Below are 17101 nucleotides of genomic sequence, written 5' to 3'. Positions count from 1 at the left end.
TGTGTGTAGTGCTTATCAATAGCATATTGCAGTCCTCTTTTTGCCGAGGAGGCTTCACATCCAAGGATAATTTTTTCCTCAGGTTCTGATCTCTGATTGATACTGAAGTGAAGACCACCTTCCTGCTAAAAGAGAACCTATTAGAAGAATTCAACTTAAATCAGCCTACAAATAGCTTTTCCTAATTGAGTCTAATTAAATTGGTCAACTTAAATCTAATGAATAGAAGGCTTCCTCTTATTGAAAATGACTTCATTTCTCATTTTTCAGATGAACTATAGCTGGTTTGCTATAGCATGTTTTCCATTCCATGATTATTATTATCTTCCCTTAACCAATCCCCCAAGGTATTCAAAAATAATGACATGCTTTCTTTCCCAAAAATTTCATAGTTGGGAGGAGACAGAACAAGTAAAGAAAATATGGTTAATTATTTCAGCATCTTCCAATTATAGAGAACATAAATGATTAATATTAAAATAAAATTGAAGAAGTCTTTTAAACGTCTGTGTAGTAATTTTCAACAAAAAATTTGATTTTGAGGGATCACAAGGAATCTGCTAAAGATTACATCAGCCATACCAACTAGGTTTTACTCTGGAGTTAAATAAGAAGATGATAAGCTTCATTTGTTATTATTGCCTTCCCTACAGATAGATAGATGCCTCTTTCATATCTATTTATTATCTATCACAAGGCAGCTGAGATCTCTTTAATTGTTGAGATCCCAGGGAAAAAAGCACGGCCGCATGGGCGCTCTCGTGAGCTCTACGTGCGCTCCAGGCGTGCCGGCGCACCTTCCATCATGCGCCCATCACGTTGCGTGCCTCCCAGCGCAGGGCGCTCACTGCACACTGGGAGCATCCACACGACCTCTGAAACTTACTACAAGTCTTAAAACATTAGAGATAATAAACTTGTCGGAGAACCTTATGCCGTTTGATCCAATCTTGAGTGTATAGAGTCACCCATGTGGATACTCGAATGGAGGTGATCGACGTTAACTCAAGTACATACTTCGTCTCCAAAATTGGTCAGAGATAGAGCAAAAGAGGTGCTCTTTCTCTCTCATCCAATTGTTGCTTTTTCGTTGTTGAGTTCATGCACCCAGGCTAAGGTCGAGAGAAAAATTTTTCGACTCGATCCCTCCGAAGTTTAAGTTAGTATTGAGTGAAGTTAAAGGGAGCTGAGTGTTCGAAGTCTCCCCGACACTAGCTAGGATATTGACTTTTATATATGTGAACGAAGATCGATCGTACATGATTTGTTAATGCCTATCGACTTTTCGGACTATCGACCCGTACCTTTCCGTGCAAGTGTTGATCGACCTGCATGGATCGACGTTACGCGATGCCATTCTGAACTTTTCGAAACAACTTTATACTATGCGACGTTGTCTTATACGACCTTGGACAGCTCGGGAGTAGGTGATCGTTCCATCCGAGTTCGAGATGTCGCATCGACGCAATGCACCATATCAATCCCGAGACTCTACGTTGGTGTTGACGTGACTATTGAGTGTCATCGCGAGGGTGATACTAAAATATGCTCTCCCAAAACTCATCGCAAGAAACTTACTATGTAATTTCCAAGACTAATCTACTATTCAAAGCTGATGAGAACAACTCAACTATCTGCGACATGAACATATTATATGTGCAGTCAAGTGATAAAGACTTGATCTTTGCCACCCTCACACACATTCCTTCCTACCTTTCTGTTTCTTCCGAAGGAGAAAGCGTTCGCAAACTTTATTGCCCTCCTTTGCTTTAGCAAAAAGACTGCTTCCATCAAAGCACCGATGATAATAATTCGTAGTCGCCGTGCATCAACTCAAGCAGAACGTCACCTGTATCTTTATCGTCATCAACATCACATCTTGCGTGGTCATGATTATTACTTCCTTCAATGAGTGCCTTCGCACTCACAACTTATCATGATGGAGAATTCAAATCAGTGCACTTTGGATTATCTATATGGATGAACGCATACGAAGCAATAGGATACACTGTGGTCCTCTCTTTGGGTAGAAACATATTTTACTCACGCGTGGACCGACAGACACGAAATCAGGCTCAGCAGGGGCCCACCGTTTTGACATTCCAGCCAACCTGTGGTCGGTACGCGGTTTGTGTCTACGACAGCGCGTAGCGAAAGAATTGTTTTCACGGTGACCCCACCCGCAAGCATACGATTGGGTGGGGTGTACGAATGGGTGGGAAAGGCGTTTAAATTTAAGCGACGCGGAGCTGAAGCGGCGCGGGGCCCGCAGCTCTGTCTCGCGACTCTAACTCCCGTCCATTTCTTTCCCTCCACCAGCTGGCCTCATCGCCAACCACGCACCCGTTCCCACCCCACGGACTCGCAACCCACCGCCGTCGCTGTCGGCTGATTCCTCCCGCCGCTCCACGGAAGAGGCAGCCCCGCCGCCCGCTCTGCGCCTTCGCACTTAAAGAATGCCATCGCCGGGTCGTCCACTTTAGCCCGTTGGTTGGTGGCGGCAGAGTAACAGACCTCTCCTCCCTTCCCTCTCTGGTTTGGTCGTGCTCCTTCCTCTTCCTTTGGTCTCCCAAGACTACCTTGAAGAAACCGGCGAAGAAGGGGCCGAGCAGATCTACATCTCGAGTTCTTCTCCTTTCTGGTACGGCGCTGCTCTGTTTCCTCCGACGAGTATATGCTCACTCTTTTGATTAACATTCTTTCTCTTTTCCTCTTCTTTTTTCTCTGATTGCTTGCTTGCTTGCTTGCACATGCTACGCTTTCGTTTCTTGGGATCCACGAAAAGTGTAGGCACTTCCGGGTTTGATATTCGGCCGGATTGCTGTAGATCCACTGCTCACTTCTAGTAGAGGCGGTGAACGGGTTAGGGTTTTTGGACACTTTGTTTTCTTGTTCGTGCGCCTCGCTTTGATGCGTTGCGGCAACTCAAATCAAAGAAATTCTTCATACGAACGCATCAAGTTCGCGTATTGTTTCGTAAAAATGCGAAATTGTGTGGCGGAGACGCCATGTTCCTTTCGTCTGGTTTTGTGCTGTCTCTCTCTCTCTCTGTCTCTTTCTTTTTTCTTGTTTGGTTTGCAGATGAAATGAAATCTTTATGTTCTACAAAGTGACATTGTAGTCATAGTGTGACAAATCTTTTATTTAGTCTTGAGTTAGATAAAGGTCAGTGAGATGAGATACGATGCTTCAGTTGTAGATTGCATTATATTTAGTATCTGCACTTAGAGATAACACTCTTTTTCATGTATACAGCATTGTGCACTGTGATATTAGAAGAAATTGAAATTTGAAGGTTGTCTCCCTTAACACGAGAAAAGGAAATCATGAACTTACAAAATCTTGTTGACAGTTAATCGCGAAAAGCGTTGTTGTGCTGTACCAAGAAACAAGTTGTACTTAAAGCAATGAAGCTGATAGAATTTCTGAAAGAAAACTAGCCAAACATGCCTTCTGAAACACCAGCAGCTCAAGCAAAGGATGATAGAATGATAGAAATGCTGTTCAGTCAACATGAAAAAAGGTGCTCACTGCAAAATAACTCCTCAAGATTGTCCAATGAGAGATTTTTATTCCCGAGCGGAATCAAGAATGTCGACCTCTTAGAGAAGGTTGGGGCCCTTAAAACTGAAAAGCTTCCTAGACAAACAGCCAAAGATCGGCAGGGGGTGAAGAAAAACTCAGTTTCATCATCTTTGGGAAATTCTCAAAAGCCATGGCCCAGTAGGAAGGGACCAGGGTTTGACGAACCAGTTATGAACATGTCAAATGTACCCTTTTATCTTCAGCGGCTGGAGGAAGGAGATGATGTTCATGGAAAGGCGCTGAATTTTGGAGTTCTGGACTGGGGGCGTCTTGAGAGATGGACAAACCACCAGAAATGTGTCACAGATGTGGGAGGTGGACACTCTGCATGTGATAGTACTCAGTCATCGGCATATGCTACATTTGGTTCCTTTAACCAATCTAGAAAGACCATATCTAGTCCTCTTTCTCGAGGGAAGAAATCTCCTGTTTTTCCTCATAAGAGAAGCCCTGTTACGGGCAGCCGATCAGAGATGTATGAAGGAGAAGATTCTGAACATTTACAAGGCGTCCGTAGTTCAAGTATCTCTTCTACGAAGTTTCCTACACAGAATGATAATGGAGATTTTGTTCCAAGTGCTAAACTGTTAGGGAATAAACATGATAAAGGTAACAGTAAAGATTCAGATTTGAAAGCCATATCAGGCAAAGTATGCCTACCTCGACATTCTGCAGCTTCACGGTCAAGATATAAGATTGACACTGCTACTGCCACTTCAACTGGAGTGGCTGAAGACCAAAATGGAAGCTCGATGAAAGCAGAAAAATGCGTAGACAATGGCCATAGTCAATCCTTGGACACCAATTTTCCACAAATTTCCCAGGATTGCAAAGGAATATCGGATTATCTTCAAGAGAACGTGGACAGTGGATGCCTTACTTCTGATACCCCATTAACTGCTGACGACTGGCTCGCTGAGGGAAATAGCTACAACCATTCAGGTAATTTAGCTGAAGATGTCGAGATCATCCATCAGTATCTTCATGTTCCTCACGCATGTCCTCTCCCTTGTACCATTCAAAATGATGAACCTGATATATCTTCTACTGTTCTGTCAGAAGGTGTAGCACCAACTGATACATTGGTACGAAGAAATGGGGAAAATGATCTATTTTCTAAAGGTACTAGCAAGCAACTTGAAGTCAATGTGACAAAAGGATCAACAAAATCAGAAAAAAAATTAGTGTCTGCAGCAGGAAGGGAATCATCTAACCGTCGACTGAGTGCTGATCTAAAAAGCATGAGCAAGAGTTCTAGCTTGAGGGAAGGTTCATCTGAAGAACAAATCGATTCAGTTTCTCATCTGTTTAATTCGCATGGAGATCAAGCAGCCAGAAAGAATAAAGGTAGGCAAAGCCCATTGAGGAGAATACTAGATCCTATAATGAAGCCAAAGAACAATCTTCGTTCGACTGGGCCAATTGCAGCCTTATCGGGCAGTCATGGTTCTTGTGAACTAAGTAGAACCGACAAATCAAACCATGGGGTGCACAAGCCAACAAGTGTTGACTCTACATGCCAGGTGAGGGGAAATATGATTACTTCAAATCAATTATCCAACAATGATAAAGGAACTCAAAAGGATGAAAAGCATGTTGCACCAATGAAGCAAGCTCTTCTTCAAGTTGCTTGGAAGAACGGCCTTCCGTTGTTTATGCTCTCATCCTGTGACAGTGAAGTATTTGCTGCAGCAATAACAATGAGAAGTATTATTAGCAATTATAATGACCTAGAGTGCATATATAAGATATTCTCTGTAAATGGTTCAAAGAAGAAAACCATGTTCTGGAGCAGCCCCGGAAATAAGAGCAAGAAGCATCAGTTGATCTCCAATGTTGTTGGCCAGTTGAAGGTTTCACTTCGCAACTTGAGGAGCCATGAAGGTGACAGTTCTCACGTTATGAGAGAGTTTGTTTTGCTTGGTGCTGAACAAGCAACTGCTGACTCTTCTGCTATGAGCGAGCTGGCTGCCATTGTTGTTAAGGTGCCACCACCTGTGGATAAGTCCGATACCCCCACCCGAGCAGGCCACAGTAATTGCGGAGCAAACTTATCAACAAGAAATGTAAGTGCTTCAAATGATGAGAAGCGTTTGCAGACTGATCAGCATAATGATGATCTATGTCAATCTGGTATCTCCGTCATGCTTCCAAGCGGGGTTCATGGCTTGTCGACCGATGGTGAGCCCTCACCTCTGATAGAGAGATGGAGATCAGGAGGAGCATGCGATTGCGGAGGTTGGGACGAGGGTTGCTCGCTGACTGTTCTTACTGACAAGTCCCGAAAGTGCAATACCTTTGGTTCAGACCAAGGTTGTCAAACTACAGATGGAACTCATAGATCTGAACTGTTCACTCAGGTATGGCAGTTTTACTCACTGTCTGTTGCTTTTGCTAGTAGCATCGGTGTTTCAGTAGATAACACTAGTAATCGAACTGTTTCAGGGTGGATCACAAGAAAAGAGACTTGCCTTCAGCATTGTATCTTTCAGAGAGGGGCTGTACACTGTTGAATTCCTATCTTCCATGTCAATGCTTCAGTCTTTCGCAATATGTATGGCAGTCCTCCATGGCAGGAAGACTGACAGTCCTACAACAGAGCCAAAAATCTTGCAGGAACACATTGTGAATGATCAATCAGGGAAAGCTCCTGCTGGAGCCCAAGGTGGTGATCCTAATAGCTATGTACCAAATCATCCACCTGTGTCACCTGTTGGGAGAGCTTAATTTAACTGTCTTCTTGATACAATTTGGATGTTTCTTGTGTTGTTAGATACTCACTGTGGTGGAGGTGATAAAAAACACCGACCTCCATTTACAGTTATCCCCAGTTTGCTGGGACCAAACGCCAAGCATCATGGATCTGTGCCTGTACAAAGTGTAGTAGTTCTCTGGCCACTGAGAGAAGAGGAACTTACATCTCATTGAACAATGACTCATCTGTAACGTGTAAAATAGCCTGAGTTCTTCAGTAATACATGAGGAAGCTATGTTTGCTAAGAAACATGATACATTGTCATCTAATAGAGGCACAATTATGCCACCTATCACTCAGGACCAGTCATGTTAAGCAGCATTATTCAATGATTAACATATGCACAATTATATACAGTCAAGAGATCAACACTCACGGAGATAACAACAAAGTTTGAAATCCCAACTTCTTGTCTGTCTGTGCACAATGCGCACTAATCGTCTGCAGAATTCCAGTAAAATTTTTCCGACCATGTCAACACGTCTAATAACACAATCATACTGACTAATTCCAAAAGCTGGCAATTACCAGCTGCAAGTTCAACACAATCATACTGATTTTACAATCCAAAGGCTTTCAATTAACAGCTGCAAGTTTATTTGATTGATGCCAAGAAAGTCAATGCCATTAAAAATAATAATCATCAAAGGTAAGAAGTGTTTGTTCCTCAACAAATTTATCTTAGAGGTTGCATATATCTCAAGTTATGCCGAATGTGATTGCATAACCATTTGATGTATGTTGCTGACGGTGAAATAGCTTTTCAGTCTGAAAAAAGGCATATTGGATGCTTCACATTGGAGGCCTGTTGGAACCAAGTAGTTGCCCAACTATATTTGTCACCTGAAATACCACAATACTGGAGACTAAGATCACTGAACTTTAAGAATGACCAATCAGTCAAACACTTGAAAGAAGAGGAACTGATATCGCACATATTAATATTGCATATATCGATGTCAACATACGAGAGATTATATGTAGGGTGTTTTTTTCTAAATTTAGATGTATCGATGAAAGTCTTTGCACAAAGATCATTTAAGTAAATACAACATTACATAAGGATCTGCAACTCCAAGTATCTTACCTGCCAATATTTTGAAACGCATCGATCAATGCAACTGTTTTCACCCATGTTGAGCTCAGATTCCTTGTACCTGAAGGAATATATTGAGAGTACTTGTTAGCTAATCAGATGCTCAGTGCAGACAACAATATTTGAAATTTTAATTCTTTAAAGGAAAAACAGAATAGATTTCCACACTACAAAAAAAAATATTCCAAATAATTCTTAGATCAAAATACATCAATCTATCATCAAAATATCAATACCATCAAAATAAAAGCTATGAAATTCCACCAGAAGAAATGGTTGAAGCATAGCATACCTTTTCTCGATGCATTTATCGAAACATGTCTGTGTGAGCCTGTTTCAAGAATAAAGAGAAACAACTCAGATGGTTCTACTTGTGATACAAGATAAATCATATTACTAGCAGTAAACGAACCTGCATGTTAGTTGATATTGCACTACTCATAAATCATTTGCAGGAACCTTCCACTTCTTCCAAGTAGATAAAATATGGTAATGAGTAAAATTCAGATTCAGGTTCAGAATATCAAGATTTTGTAACACAACGGGAATGCTAAACTTGAAATAATGCATAATATTTACCTTAAAGGTAACTAAAACTATGGCCTCTCATCAAAACCATACCATGTTGTGTAACAAGAAAAGCGTGTGATTTGTTTAACAAAACAAGGGAAAGAGAGCAATGATGTTACAAATTAGCAATACAATTCCAAGGGCCATGATGTGAGTGGCATGCCCTAGTATATAACCGGGCCGTGCAGCATCAGCACTATTTGGCCCCCACCAGCATTTGGCCAGCCTGCCACAGTAATGCAGGGTCTGGGCCAGCTCCTGTGGGAACCCATACAAGCCAGATAAAGCCCGAGGCAACTGTGATGCACTTCTCTGAGAAAGCAGAGAGATGAGCTTGAAAAGTCTACAAAGCAAAAAAGACTCAGAAAACCACCAAAGTCATTAGCAGATCGACAACAGAAGGAATCTAAGCTGAAAGGATTGTTATCAGCCTGAACCACAGAGGAAATGGATCAAGCCATCCTAGGGAAGTGGCCAACCAGCCACGTACCCATGAGGACAGGGCCAGCTAACCTTACAACAGGCACGGGCTCCAAAACCAATTATGGGGTCAGTGAAGGCAGGACATAAGCATGGCAATTCAAAGAGGCCTTTTCCCCTAATAAGTTATGATTGTAGCATATAGTTTTCTGTACACACAAGCTCCAAAGAAGTCTGACTCTTGGTTATTTTGTGCTCACCATAGTTCGATTTCTCATACGTTTCATGCCCTAGTTAGAAAGGTGAAGATTAAGATAATACAAAGCAAGGAACCTAGCCACATGATGCACACGAATTATTGGAGCATGACAAACATCAACAGCATATCGAAGCAAAGACACTGCTAGCTAAGTAATACTTAAAGGCTGTTTACCTGTTGAAGAGATCCACCCTGTACTCCATTTCTTTCTCTGCCATTCCAAAAATCTGCTCAATTAAAATAAAAGTCTGTCAGATAATTTCATAGGCAAAAAGAAATAAAATGGTGAAATGACCTTTCGTAGACATGCTAGTAAAAATATCACTATTCATCACTAAAAAAAAAATAGTTAAACCGTCACCCTAGAAGGTTTATGTGACACAAGAAGGTTTATGTGACACTAAAGAATCATCCATTTCACTGAACAAGCTAAGGAAAGCTTACGTGACACAAGAAGGTTTATGTACCTGCTCTTTCTCGATGCTGCTTGCGCCATTTTTAGCAGCCATTGTGGAGCTTATCAAAGATCCTGATAGATATATCACAACAAATGTTATGCCGTAAATCTTCCAGCGAAAACTAAACAAGATAAGAAAGGAAAAAAAGGCCCAAGTGAACTATCAAGAAAGAAAGGGGTGCATGCTGCACGAATACACTGCCCGAAAACAAATCCAGACCGAAGACGAGATCCTCATACACTACTAATCCTTTTAAACGAACAAAGAATCACAAGGACCAAGTTACTTCGTAGAAGTAGCGCATCGAGATTGTCTTGGAAACGATCAAAGAAACAGAGGTCATTCTTGCTCAAGAAAGCGCAAAATTTTGTTTCCTGCAGCAAAGAGAACGGAAGAACAAGAGCGAAAGCCTTACGGTCGTAGAACGCAAAGCCGCCGATGGATGCAGCGGCGGAGGAGACCCCGAGTCGCAGCGGGACCAAGGTTGTTGAACTTTGGCGGTGCCCATCATCTTTTAGGGCTTCTCATAAACAACCGGTTGGGCTCACCAAGTCGGTGTTGAACCAACCTAACCCTAGCCGACCGGGTTTCGTCGGATTAGGTCCGCGGCACATACGCAAATCTTGTGTCTGCACACCATATGCTCGATCTATTGACACCAAGAATCACTGATAGGCCTATCTATCACGACACACAAACGACCTTTATACCCACCACACGTTAAGAAATTGATATCCACTTCAGTATCGCATGTGCACATGCCGTAAAGTATTTAATTCCTTTTCATTAAATAAAAGATTTACTATTGCAAAATTTGAATGGATACATTGGATTATGTATAGTGTTACTAAATAATAATCTACATTATTAATTACATGTACAAACAATCACAAAATGTGAATTATCACAAGTTGCGTTACATGATCTCTACATTACGTGAATGTTTTGATATAGAATGGTAAACTTAGAAAACATGAGATTTTAATGTTCTTTAGACTAAACTTATATATGCATTACTGGCTCACTTCACTAGAAATTTCTCTGTAGCACAGGCAAGACAGGTTGCTTGGATCCTCAATCTTTCTTCAATCAAAAACTACAGATATAAAGAAAGAGCAATCAACTTGTCCATCTGCCTCTGAGCATTCATAGACTGCTTACAGTAACAAGAAATAGACCAAATAATCTTTGGTCTGCAGACATGAAACACATCATGATCATAACAAAAAAGTGGGGGTTAGCTCATGGCTTCATGTCATCATCCTCCTCGATCTTGGGTGCCAGGTAAAACCTAATGTATCCCATCTCTGCAATCTTGTACTCGACCACCACAGGCAGATCAGACGAGAGACTGATGGCCACAGTCTCAGAGAGTGGCGTTGCCTTGGTGAAGGAGTTCAAGTACCTCAGAGCAAAGGTTAATGAAACGGGCTCTTGCATCTCTATGATGGTGGCTTCCTCAGGCTGTACCATAAAATTGAAATGGTTAACATTCGTACAAGCATTATACATTTACATTCATAGTAGGTAAACTCATTCCAAACAATTCATCTTTTTTTCTCATTTTTGGGTACATTCAAAGATTAAAATGAATGCAAAATGACTAAAGATTGATGTAAGTCTGTGGCCTGTTTAAGAACATAGACTACATCCAATAGATCAATGGCTTCCTGGGACGAAGCAAGAACAAGGTACCTTGTCCACAGTCTTGTTCTGCCTGCAAACGATGTTTGCAGTTCCAATGTCCCCTGCGGTCGAAAACTTCACACCTTCCTTGGTCACTGAAATGATCACTGCCAGTTCCAGACCACAGTAAATAAACTACATGAGCATCACAACAAAGACACGAAAGAGAGTTTAACTAAGATAGCTACAGCACCAGTGTCCCCAATGCTGCTCAGATCCTTGCATATCCTTGCAAATTCTGAAGACGGCATCCGAACAATAGCTTGGTACTCTGCGTCCGGAATGCCAAGATGCTCGCTGTCGATGTCCATTAGCTTCATCTCGAAATCGGCGATCTTGTCTTGATCTGCACAAAATCGGGAGAAATGAGTTTAGAGAACACAGAAGGTAATAGATCCAGACAACAAGAACATGAGCGGTTCTTGTGAGCATCATGCGAGTTAAGGATCCTATTACGAAAAAACTGGCAAAGTCTAAGCAGAGAGATCAAGATATGCACATGTCGGACTTTGGAGAGATGATTAGGGTGAGATAGGGGTCGATCGCCGTACTGGGGCTTTCAAACATGAAAGTGACGGTGTCGCTGCCGTCATCGGCCTTGACGGTGATGATGTCGTCGTTGCCGGCGCAGCGGAGCATCTTGGACACGTTGTTGAGGTTCATGCCCATGGAGAGGTTGCGATCGCAGCGGTAGTGTTCGAAGCCCTCGGATCGGAGGAGGAGAGCGACGAGGGCGACGTGGCTGGAGTCCATGGCCTGGAGGGAGAAGCCGGTGGCGGAGCAATCGAAGTTGGCATCGGTGACCAACTCCCTGATTGATTCCAGCACCTTCTTCAGGAGGCTGCCTTGAACCAACCGCAACTCCAACATCTTCTCGTTCTTCAGGCGATGTCGCTGGCCGAGGATAGAGGGGTTCCGTTTCCGGGTGGAGAGGGTTGCGAGTGATGGGGAGAGGCCGGGGACGGGAGGAAGAGGAAATAGGGCAATTTTGGCGGGAAAAGCAGCCGCTTTCCCTCCATTTGCACTTGGTTGGCGGTCTTTTCTCCGGAAAAATTCCGGCAGATGGCGAACTGACAGAAATGCCCTCTAACAAATTCAAACCTACAGGGATGGACGTCAATTACCAAAATTATCCTCAAACCAAACCAAGTTTGAGTAGATTGACAAAAGCATCTCTATATCTACCACCAATTTAACTACAGATTTTTTTTCCTGATATAGAAAAAGGAGTAATCTTTAACCAATAAGAGATCTCGGAATTAACTAAAACGAACGGGCGATATCTATTCCTGAAACAACATTAATTACATCAACAACATTTATGAGGATTCCAAAATTAGAAAAAAGAAACTTGGTATCCATCCTATTTAACGAAAGGAGTGGTCATTTACCCGAATCAGCCCCTTTCCTCAAGCCAAACACCCTATTAATGGTTCAATTGGTTTATTCTTATTCATCTCAGAAACATTTCTGCAGCTCTACTGGTTGAAAACGGAAGGCTTGAGGATCCTCCCACGTTATGATATAGATTTAGATGTTGGAATTGAAGGATTCCAATTTAGAGTACAACTGGAGATTATCACACGAAGGTGGAAACGCAGGTTATTTTTAACGACGCAGGAAACTTAAAATGCCTGTCTGATGAGAGACATCGAAACACAATTTCATTGCACGAAAAGGTAAATAGATGGAAATATCACGATGGACAGCATGGCATGACAAGCACAAAAGCATGCACAACTTGCTCAAATGACTTGATTTGATAATCCACAGTAAGAAATTAGTGTCCGACAAAATTCAACTACAGAAAACCTTAAAATATGCAGATTTGAAAGATGGATGAACCTGACAACAATAACAATTTAGAAGACCAGTTTCTCTTGGATAAGTTCTGCCACAGATTCCACATGATGAATGAAAGGTAAATCAACAAGGAGAAACAAGATGGCAAATGTCTTAGCAGATCAAGCGGCAAAGGCGGAAGCATAGAATACAGAATTATTTGCCACTGAGATGGTAAATAGCTGCAAGATTCAACAGAACTAGAGATCTGGGGCGGTTGCTGCCGCACGCTTAATCGAAGCAGACTTGATTAGATGGTTGTAACTTCCCTTTTCCTTAAAAAGCTGGGAGAAATGGTGCTTGCAATAGAGGATCCCTTCAAGAGCTGCATAGTTTGAAGGGGTAATCGAGCAGCCTCCATGAGAACATTTGAAACAGGACTTGTGATATGCCTGTCCTTCAACAGTCACCTGACAATAATAACATCGGTATCAGCCAAAGCAGAATATGAAGTGTATCTGTTTGCAAGAGAAGTTCATCGTTGCAACAAAATACTGATCGTAAGAAAGGAACACCAACGATGCATACTTAAGAAAGTTGGATGTGTTGTCCTTCTCTAGAAAATTTTACTTCAGGACATAATAGTTGGATGTGTTATCACATTTTACTTTTTCTTCATGACATCATTCCGGGTGGGGTAATTTGGAGATTTTAAACATGGAGCAGGGGATAATCTTGCTCAAGGAACTCTTTTACCAACTAAATTAGACTCAAATCAGTTGTTCATGGCCTTAGTAGAAGAAGAGATTCTTTTAGCTAATGTGGCATAAATGTCTAATCAATTGAGTTGACAACATTAGACCTTTCATAAATGAAAAAATCCTAAAAATATGAAAAAAGCAACAACATAAATTGTAAAGTCACCAGAAATCACTTCCAGGACCAAAAAATTTATTATGACCATAAAAACATACATGTGGTCCATTCATTTATTGCAGATATTGGATCAAATTGTTTATACATCCACATCTGTACCTACAGAACAGCCCTTAAAACAACTCAACCGTTGCTAGGATCAGCTAAAAACTTCATGAGACAGAAATATATTAAAATTAGAGAAAAAGGTACTGGTACCTAGTTGAAATATGGTCCCATGTCTTGCAATGTATAGACTCAGAGCTAGAAATATGGAGACAAAACAAAGTGGAAACAGTAAAAGGGAGCCAGATTATGCTTGTTCTATGTTAAAAACTAAGCAAGCAGAGCACATGAATAATTGGGTCAGTAGATACACATCTGCTTCATTTTACAAAACAGAAACTTTCATGGTATGTAGCATCAACCCTGTTCCTAGTTTTTAGCATTAGAAAGATTTGGATTAATGCGGCATCCATCACTAAGCTGGCCCAAAAATCATCCAATTGGCAGACTCAATTGAATCTAGTATTAACAAAAAATATGCCAAGTTTTACTGGTTTAGTTTCTTCTGTCGGATTCAATCTTAATAAAGAACACAAGTTTTGCAGCAAATAACAGAAACGATGACGGAGATAACAACAAAATGAAAAATGACAATTCTTCACTGAAAGCTGACAGGTACACTGTCTCGTACATTAAAAGTTTCAACAGCATGTCTAATGCAAGTAACTGTATTCTTCAGAAAGGCCCTTAGTCAAGCTAGTTGGAATAACTTAAAAATACACCAAGTGTCCTCTAAAACAACTAGAGGATGGTGAAAAGAATTTTATTTTTCAAGATAAATCACCACATAGCAACAAGGCTAGGTTTCCCATGTCTAACCTTGTGGTGGAGAGAATTTTAGGACTTTTGTTATTAAGATGATATAATATTTTCTCAGGCTTTTGCTAATGCATACAACCAGTCAAAATGTGAACAAATACATTTTAGAACAATCAATGACAATTGCCAGTAATTTTTAGAAACAGACCAACTCATCCAGAAACATGACATCAGGTTTACTTATTTTCAGAACTCAATCCTACAAGTTCTTCAGTATAGAATTAGGAAGTGAAAAGAAACAAGAACTGATATCTAAATAACAGGTGAAGTATTGCTCAAGAAATAAAGACAGTTAAGAGATATGGGCCTAGACATGAAAAGATGATGCCAATTGACACCTACATTGAGTCTAGTCAGTAACCTCCACCATAATGCTTGGTTTCAGAAATTCGTAAAGCAGGTAAGATAGTTTGAAGGTCACCGCACAGTATACAAGAAAAGATGACCATATGATTTTATAATTATCATACATATGGCGTCCACATTTTTGGGCTTCCTTTGTATGGATATATAACTAGAGCTACTAAATGGAACAACTTAAAATTAGATTATGCACTTACAGCAGAGTGACATGCTTTTAATAGCAAAACTGTTTGATGAGTCCTGTTCGTATTAGATTCAGAGTAAACTAAACTTTACTAGATTGAAATCATGTAGAATACCTAACCATATGACTAACATAAGACTAGAGGAATAACTAGAAACTATCAACGTGGTCAAACCTTTTCAAGAGGATATGCTGTTTTCGTGCAAGTGGCACATTTTTCTTGTGTTCCTGAAAACATACTGGCAGCTTTGCTGGTAGACCTAGTCTGAAGTCAAGATATGTTAGCCATATTAAATAGCAAACCACAATTTTGGTTAATTTGAAAATGTTTTTACAATAAGAAATTAAGGATAAGTGACTTGGAGACAAACAGGGCAGAAAGTGGTGGTGGAAACACTGAACTTACCAATTCTGGGGCTTTTTCAGCTGATTTTGCAGCTGCAAAACAGGAAATATGTTCATAAGTTAAAGCATTATGAGAAAATTACACAACTATCTCAAAGTGGCTTTGTTGAACCCTCACGTGACTGAAAATTCTTGTTGAAGTTGCCAGATTCTTTGAAGAGCTGTTCAAAATGAGGCTTACAATACAAAACACCTTCCATTGAAGAATATGTACTTAGCTGACAAGAAAGAACAATAAATTAGAAACATAAACAATTTGTCTCTGCTCCAAATTCACGTCGAAAGAGTATTTAGGGTAAAATTCCAAGTACTTCAGAAAATTTATTTCTGAATTAGAACGCTTGCCCCTAGGTTGTTATGCCTGCCCAGTTCTTTGATTCAGGATTGAAAGGTTGATTTCTCTTACTGCATATGGTTAGGAACCAAAGGCACTTCTACATGTAGTATCCACTTGAAACAAAAATGAACTTACAACTCAGAGTTTGGTTAGGAAGTTGGTATGCATAATATGTGTTCTATTTGGAACTATGAAATATGATGGTCAACATCATACTGCATTTATTCTATTAATCCATTGTGTGGATGACTCATTCTCTTATCCGCATGAATCAATGAGAAAACCCAAGGAAAAGCCGAAAAGGCAAGAAGTTCCATGATCTTAGTAATCACCAATTCTGCATTTCCAAACTCTTTGATGGTCATCACAATATACAGTCTTTGTCTTCTGTTGAATCATAGATAATTCAACCAAAGCTCCAGGTAATCCTTTAACAATAATCTTGCCACTATGTTCGGTCAAAACACCTTTCCAGATTATTGGCTGTACATCAAATGAGTCCTATGTGGCTCTTGTATCTCCGAAGCAAATTGACTAAAAATAATCAACCATACCAAGAGTGCTATCCTAAAGACAGATTCAGGATTAAAAAACAATAATTTGCAGAAAGATATTTAAAATGGACTTGGCGATCTGGGATGTATTAAGATGGTAATCAGCTAAAAATATGGAGGTAAATTTGCTATCTTTGCATGATATGAACAAAAGGCAGCCGCAGCAGCAACAGCAGCATGGAGTTCTCGGCCATCGTAGTGAATTCAGCTAAGCCTTTTAGAAGACCTCCCACGAATAGCAAATCTGGGAGATCGATCAATGACGGCCAGTGCCGATCTTTCCATTGTCGGAACAAACCGTACGAGGCCCGCACGATCAAACTCCTTAATATCGATGCCAACTATTATTGGAGATAGATCATGTATATTATGGAAATATTCAGCAGAAAAAAAAAATCCCGGAAAAGAAAAGGAAATGGGTAAGAAACGATACCGTGAGGGTTCCTTTGCAGTGGTTGCACTTAAAGCAGGACTTGTGGAAGACGACGCCATCGGCGGTCAACTGATCCATCAGGTAGACCGTCTTGTCGCAGGCCTTGCATTTCTGCTGCGTGCCCGTGAAGTTGAACGCCATCTCGTCTCTTTCCTTGTCCCTTCAGTCCCTTCCCTCCTTCTAAGCCGACCGATCGATTCCGGACCCAAGTCGGCAAGAAACGAATCGGGATGCCGCTGCTGGTTGCCGCGGCCGCAGAGGATAAATCCAAAGAGGGCACGAGATGGAAAGTGCGGAAGCGATGGTGGCGATGATGACCAACGTGAATAGAGATGAAAACTCGATCGCCCACGCGGCCATGGGATCCTCTATTTGGCGGAGTCCTCGAATTGACTTAGACGGACCCCCAGCGCC

At 41.0% G+C, this 17101-nt stretch overlaps 4 protein-coding genes across 6 annotated transcripts; 1 reads left to right on the top strand and 3 right to left on the bottom strand.

The window, feature by feature from the left end:
* Nucleotides 1-2286: 2286 nt before the first annotated feature.
* LOC135624821 (uncharacterized) lies at nt 2287-6334 on the top strand. 3 transcript variants are annotated; one of them, XM_065128792.1, is made up of 4 exons: nt 2288-2641; nt 3256-4527; nt 4645-5945; nt 6031-6334. In XM_065128792.1, exons 2-4 carry the CDS (start codon nt 3447-3449, stop codon nt 6310-6312), a joined length of 2664 nt encoding a protein of 887 aa, XP_064984864.1. In that variant the 5' UTR covers nt 2288-2641; nt 3256-3446; the 3' UTR covers nt 6313-6334. The 3 variants fall into 3 exon arrangements, with proteins under 3 accessions (XP_064984863.1, XP_064984862.1, XP_064984864.1); XM_065128791.1 differs by having other exon boundaries at nt 2287-2641; nt 3353-5945; XM_065128790.1 differs by having other exon boundaries at nt 2287-2641; nt 3256-5945.
* A 493-nt stretch (nt 6335-6827) lies between these two features.
* Nucleotides 6828-9773, bottom strand: LOC135624823 (mitochondrial import inner membrane translocase subunit TIM10-like). Its single transcript, XM_065128795.1, has 6 exons — nt 9559-9773; nt 9153-9214; nt 8860-8912; nt 7729-7767; nt 7428-7497; nt 6828-7183 (listed from the first exon to the last, which is right to left on the bottom strand). The coding sequence occupies exons 2-6, from the start codon at nt 9192-9194 to the stop codon at nt 7133-7135; spliced, it is 255 nt and encodes an 84-aa protein (XP_064984867.1). The 5' UTR covers nt 9195-9214; nt 9559-9773; the 3' UTR covers nt 6828-7132.
* A 430-nt stretch (nt 9774-10203) lies between these two features.
* Nucleotides 10204-11792, bottom strand: LOC135624166 (proliferating cell nuclear antigen). Its single transcript, XM_065127573.1, has 4 exons — nt 11381-11792; nt 11023-11175; nt 10839-10936; nt 10204-10607 (listed from the first exon to the last, which is right to left on the bottom strand). Exons 1-4 carry the CDS (start codon nt 11697-11699, stop codon nt 10386-10388), a joined length of 792 nt encoding a protein of 263 aa, XP_064983645.1. The 5' UTR covers nt 11700-11792; the 3' UTR covers nt 10204-10385.
* A 778-nt stretch (nt 11793-12570) lies between these two features.
* Nucleotides 12571-17071, bottom strand: LOC135624822 (LIM domain-containing protein WLIM2b-like). Its single transcript, XM_065128794.1, has 5 exons — nt 16688-17071; nt 15482-15581; nt 15365-15396; nt 15134-15223; nt 12571-13081 (listed from the first exon to the last, which is right to left on the bottom strand). Exons 1-5 carry the CDS (start codon nt 16826-16828, stop codon nt 12872-12874), a joined length of 573 nt encoding a protein of 190 aa, XP_064984866.1. The 5' UTR covers nt 16829-17071; the 3' UTR covers nt 12571-12871.
* Nucleotides 17072-17101: the final 30 nt, after the last annotated feature.

This window comes from Musa acuminata, chromosome BXJ2-10 (assembly GCF_036884655.1).
Source record: "Musa acuminata AAA Group cultivar baxijiao chromosome BXJ2-10, Cavendish_Baxijiao_AAA, whole genome shotgun sequence".
NCBI lineage: Eukaryota > Viridiplantae > Streptophyta > Magnoliopsida > Zingiberales > Musaceae > Musa > Musa acuminata.
Note: the sequence above shows the minus strand (reverse complement) of the source record. Positions and strands in the feature narration are given on the sequence as shown.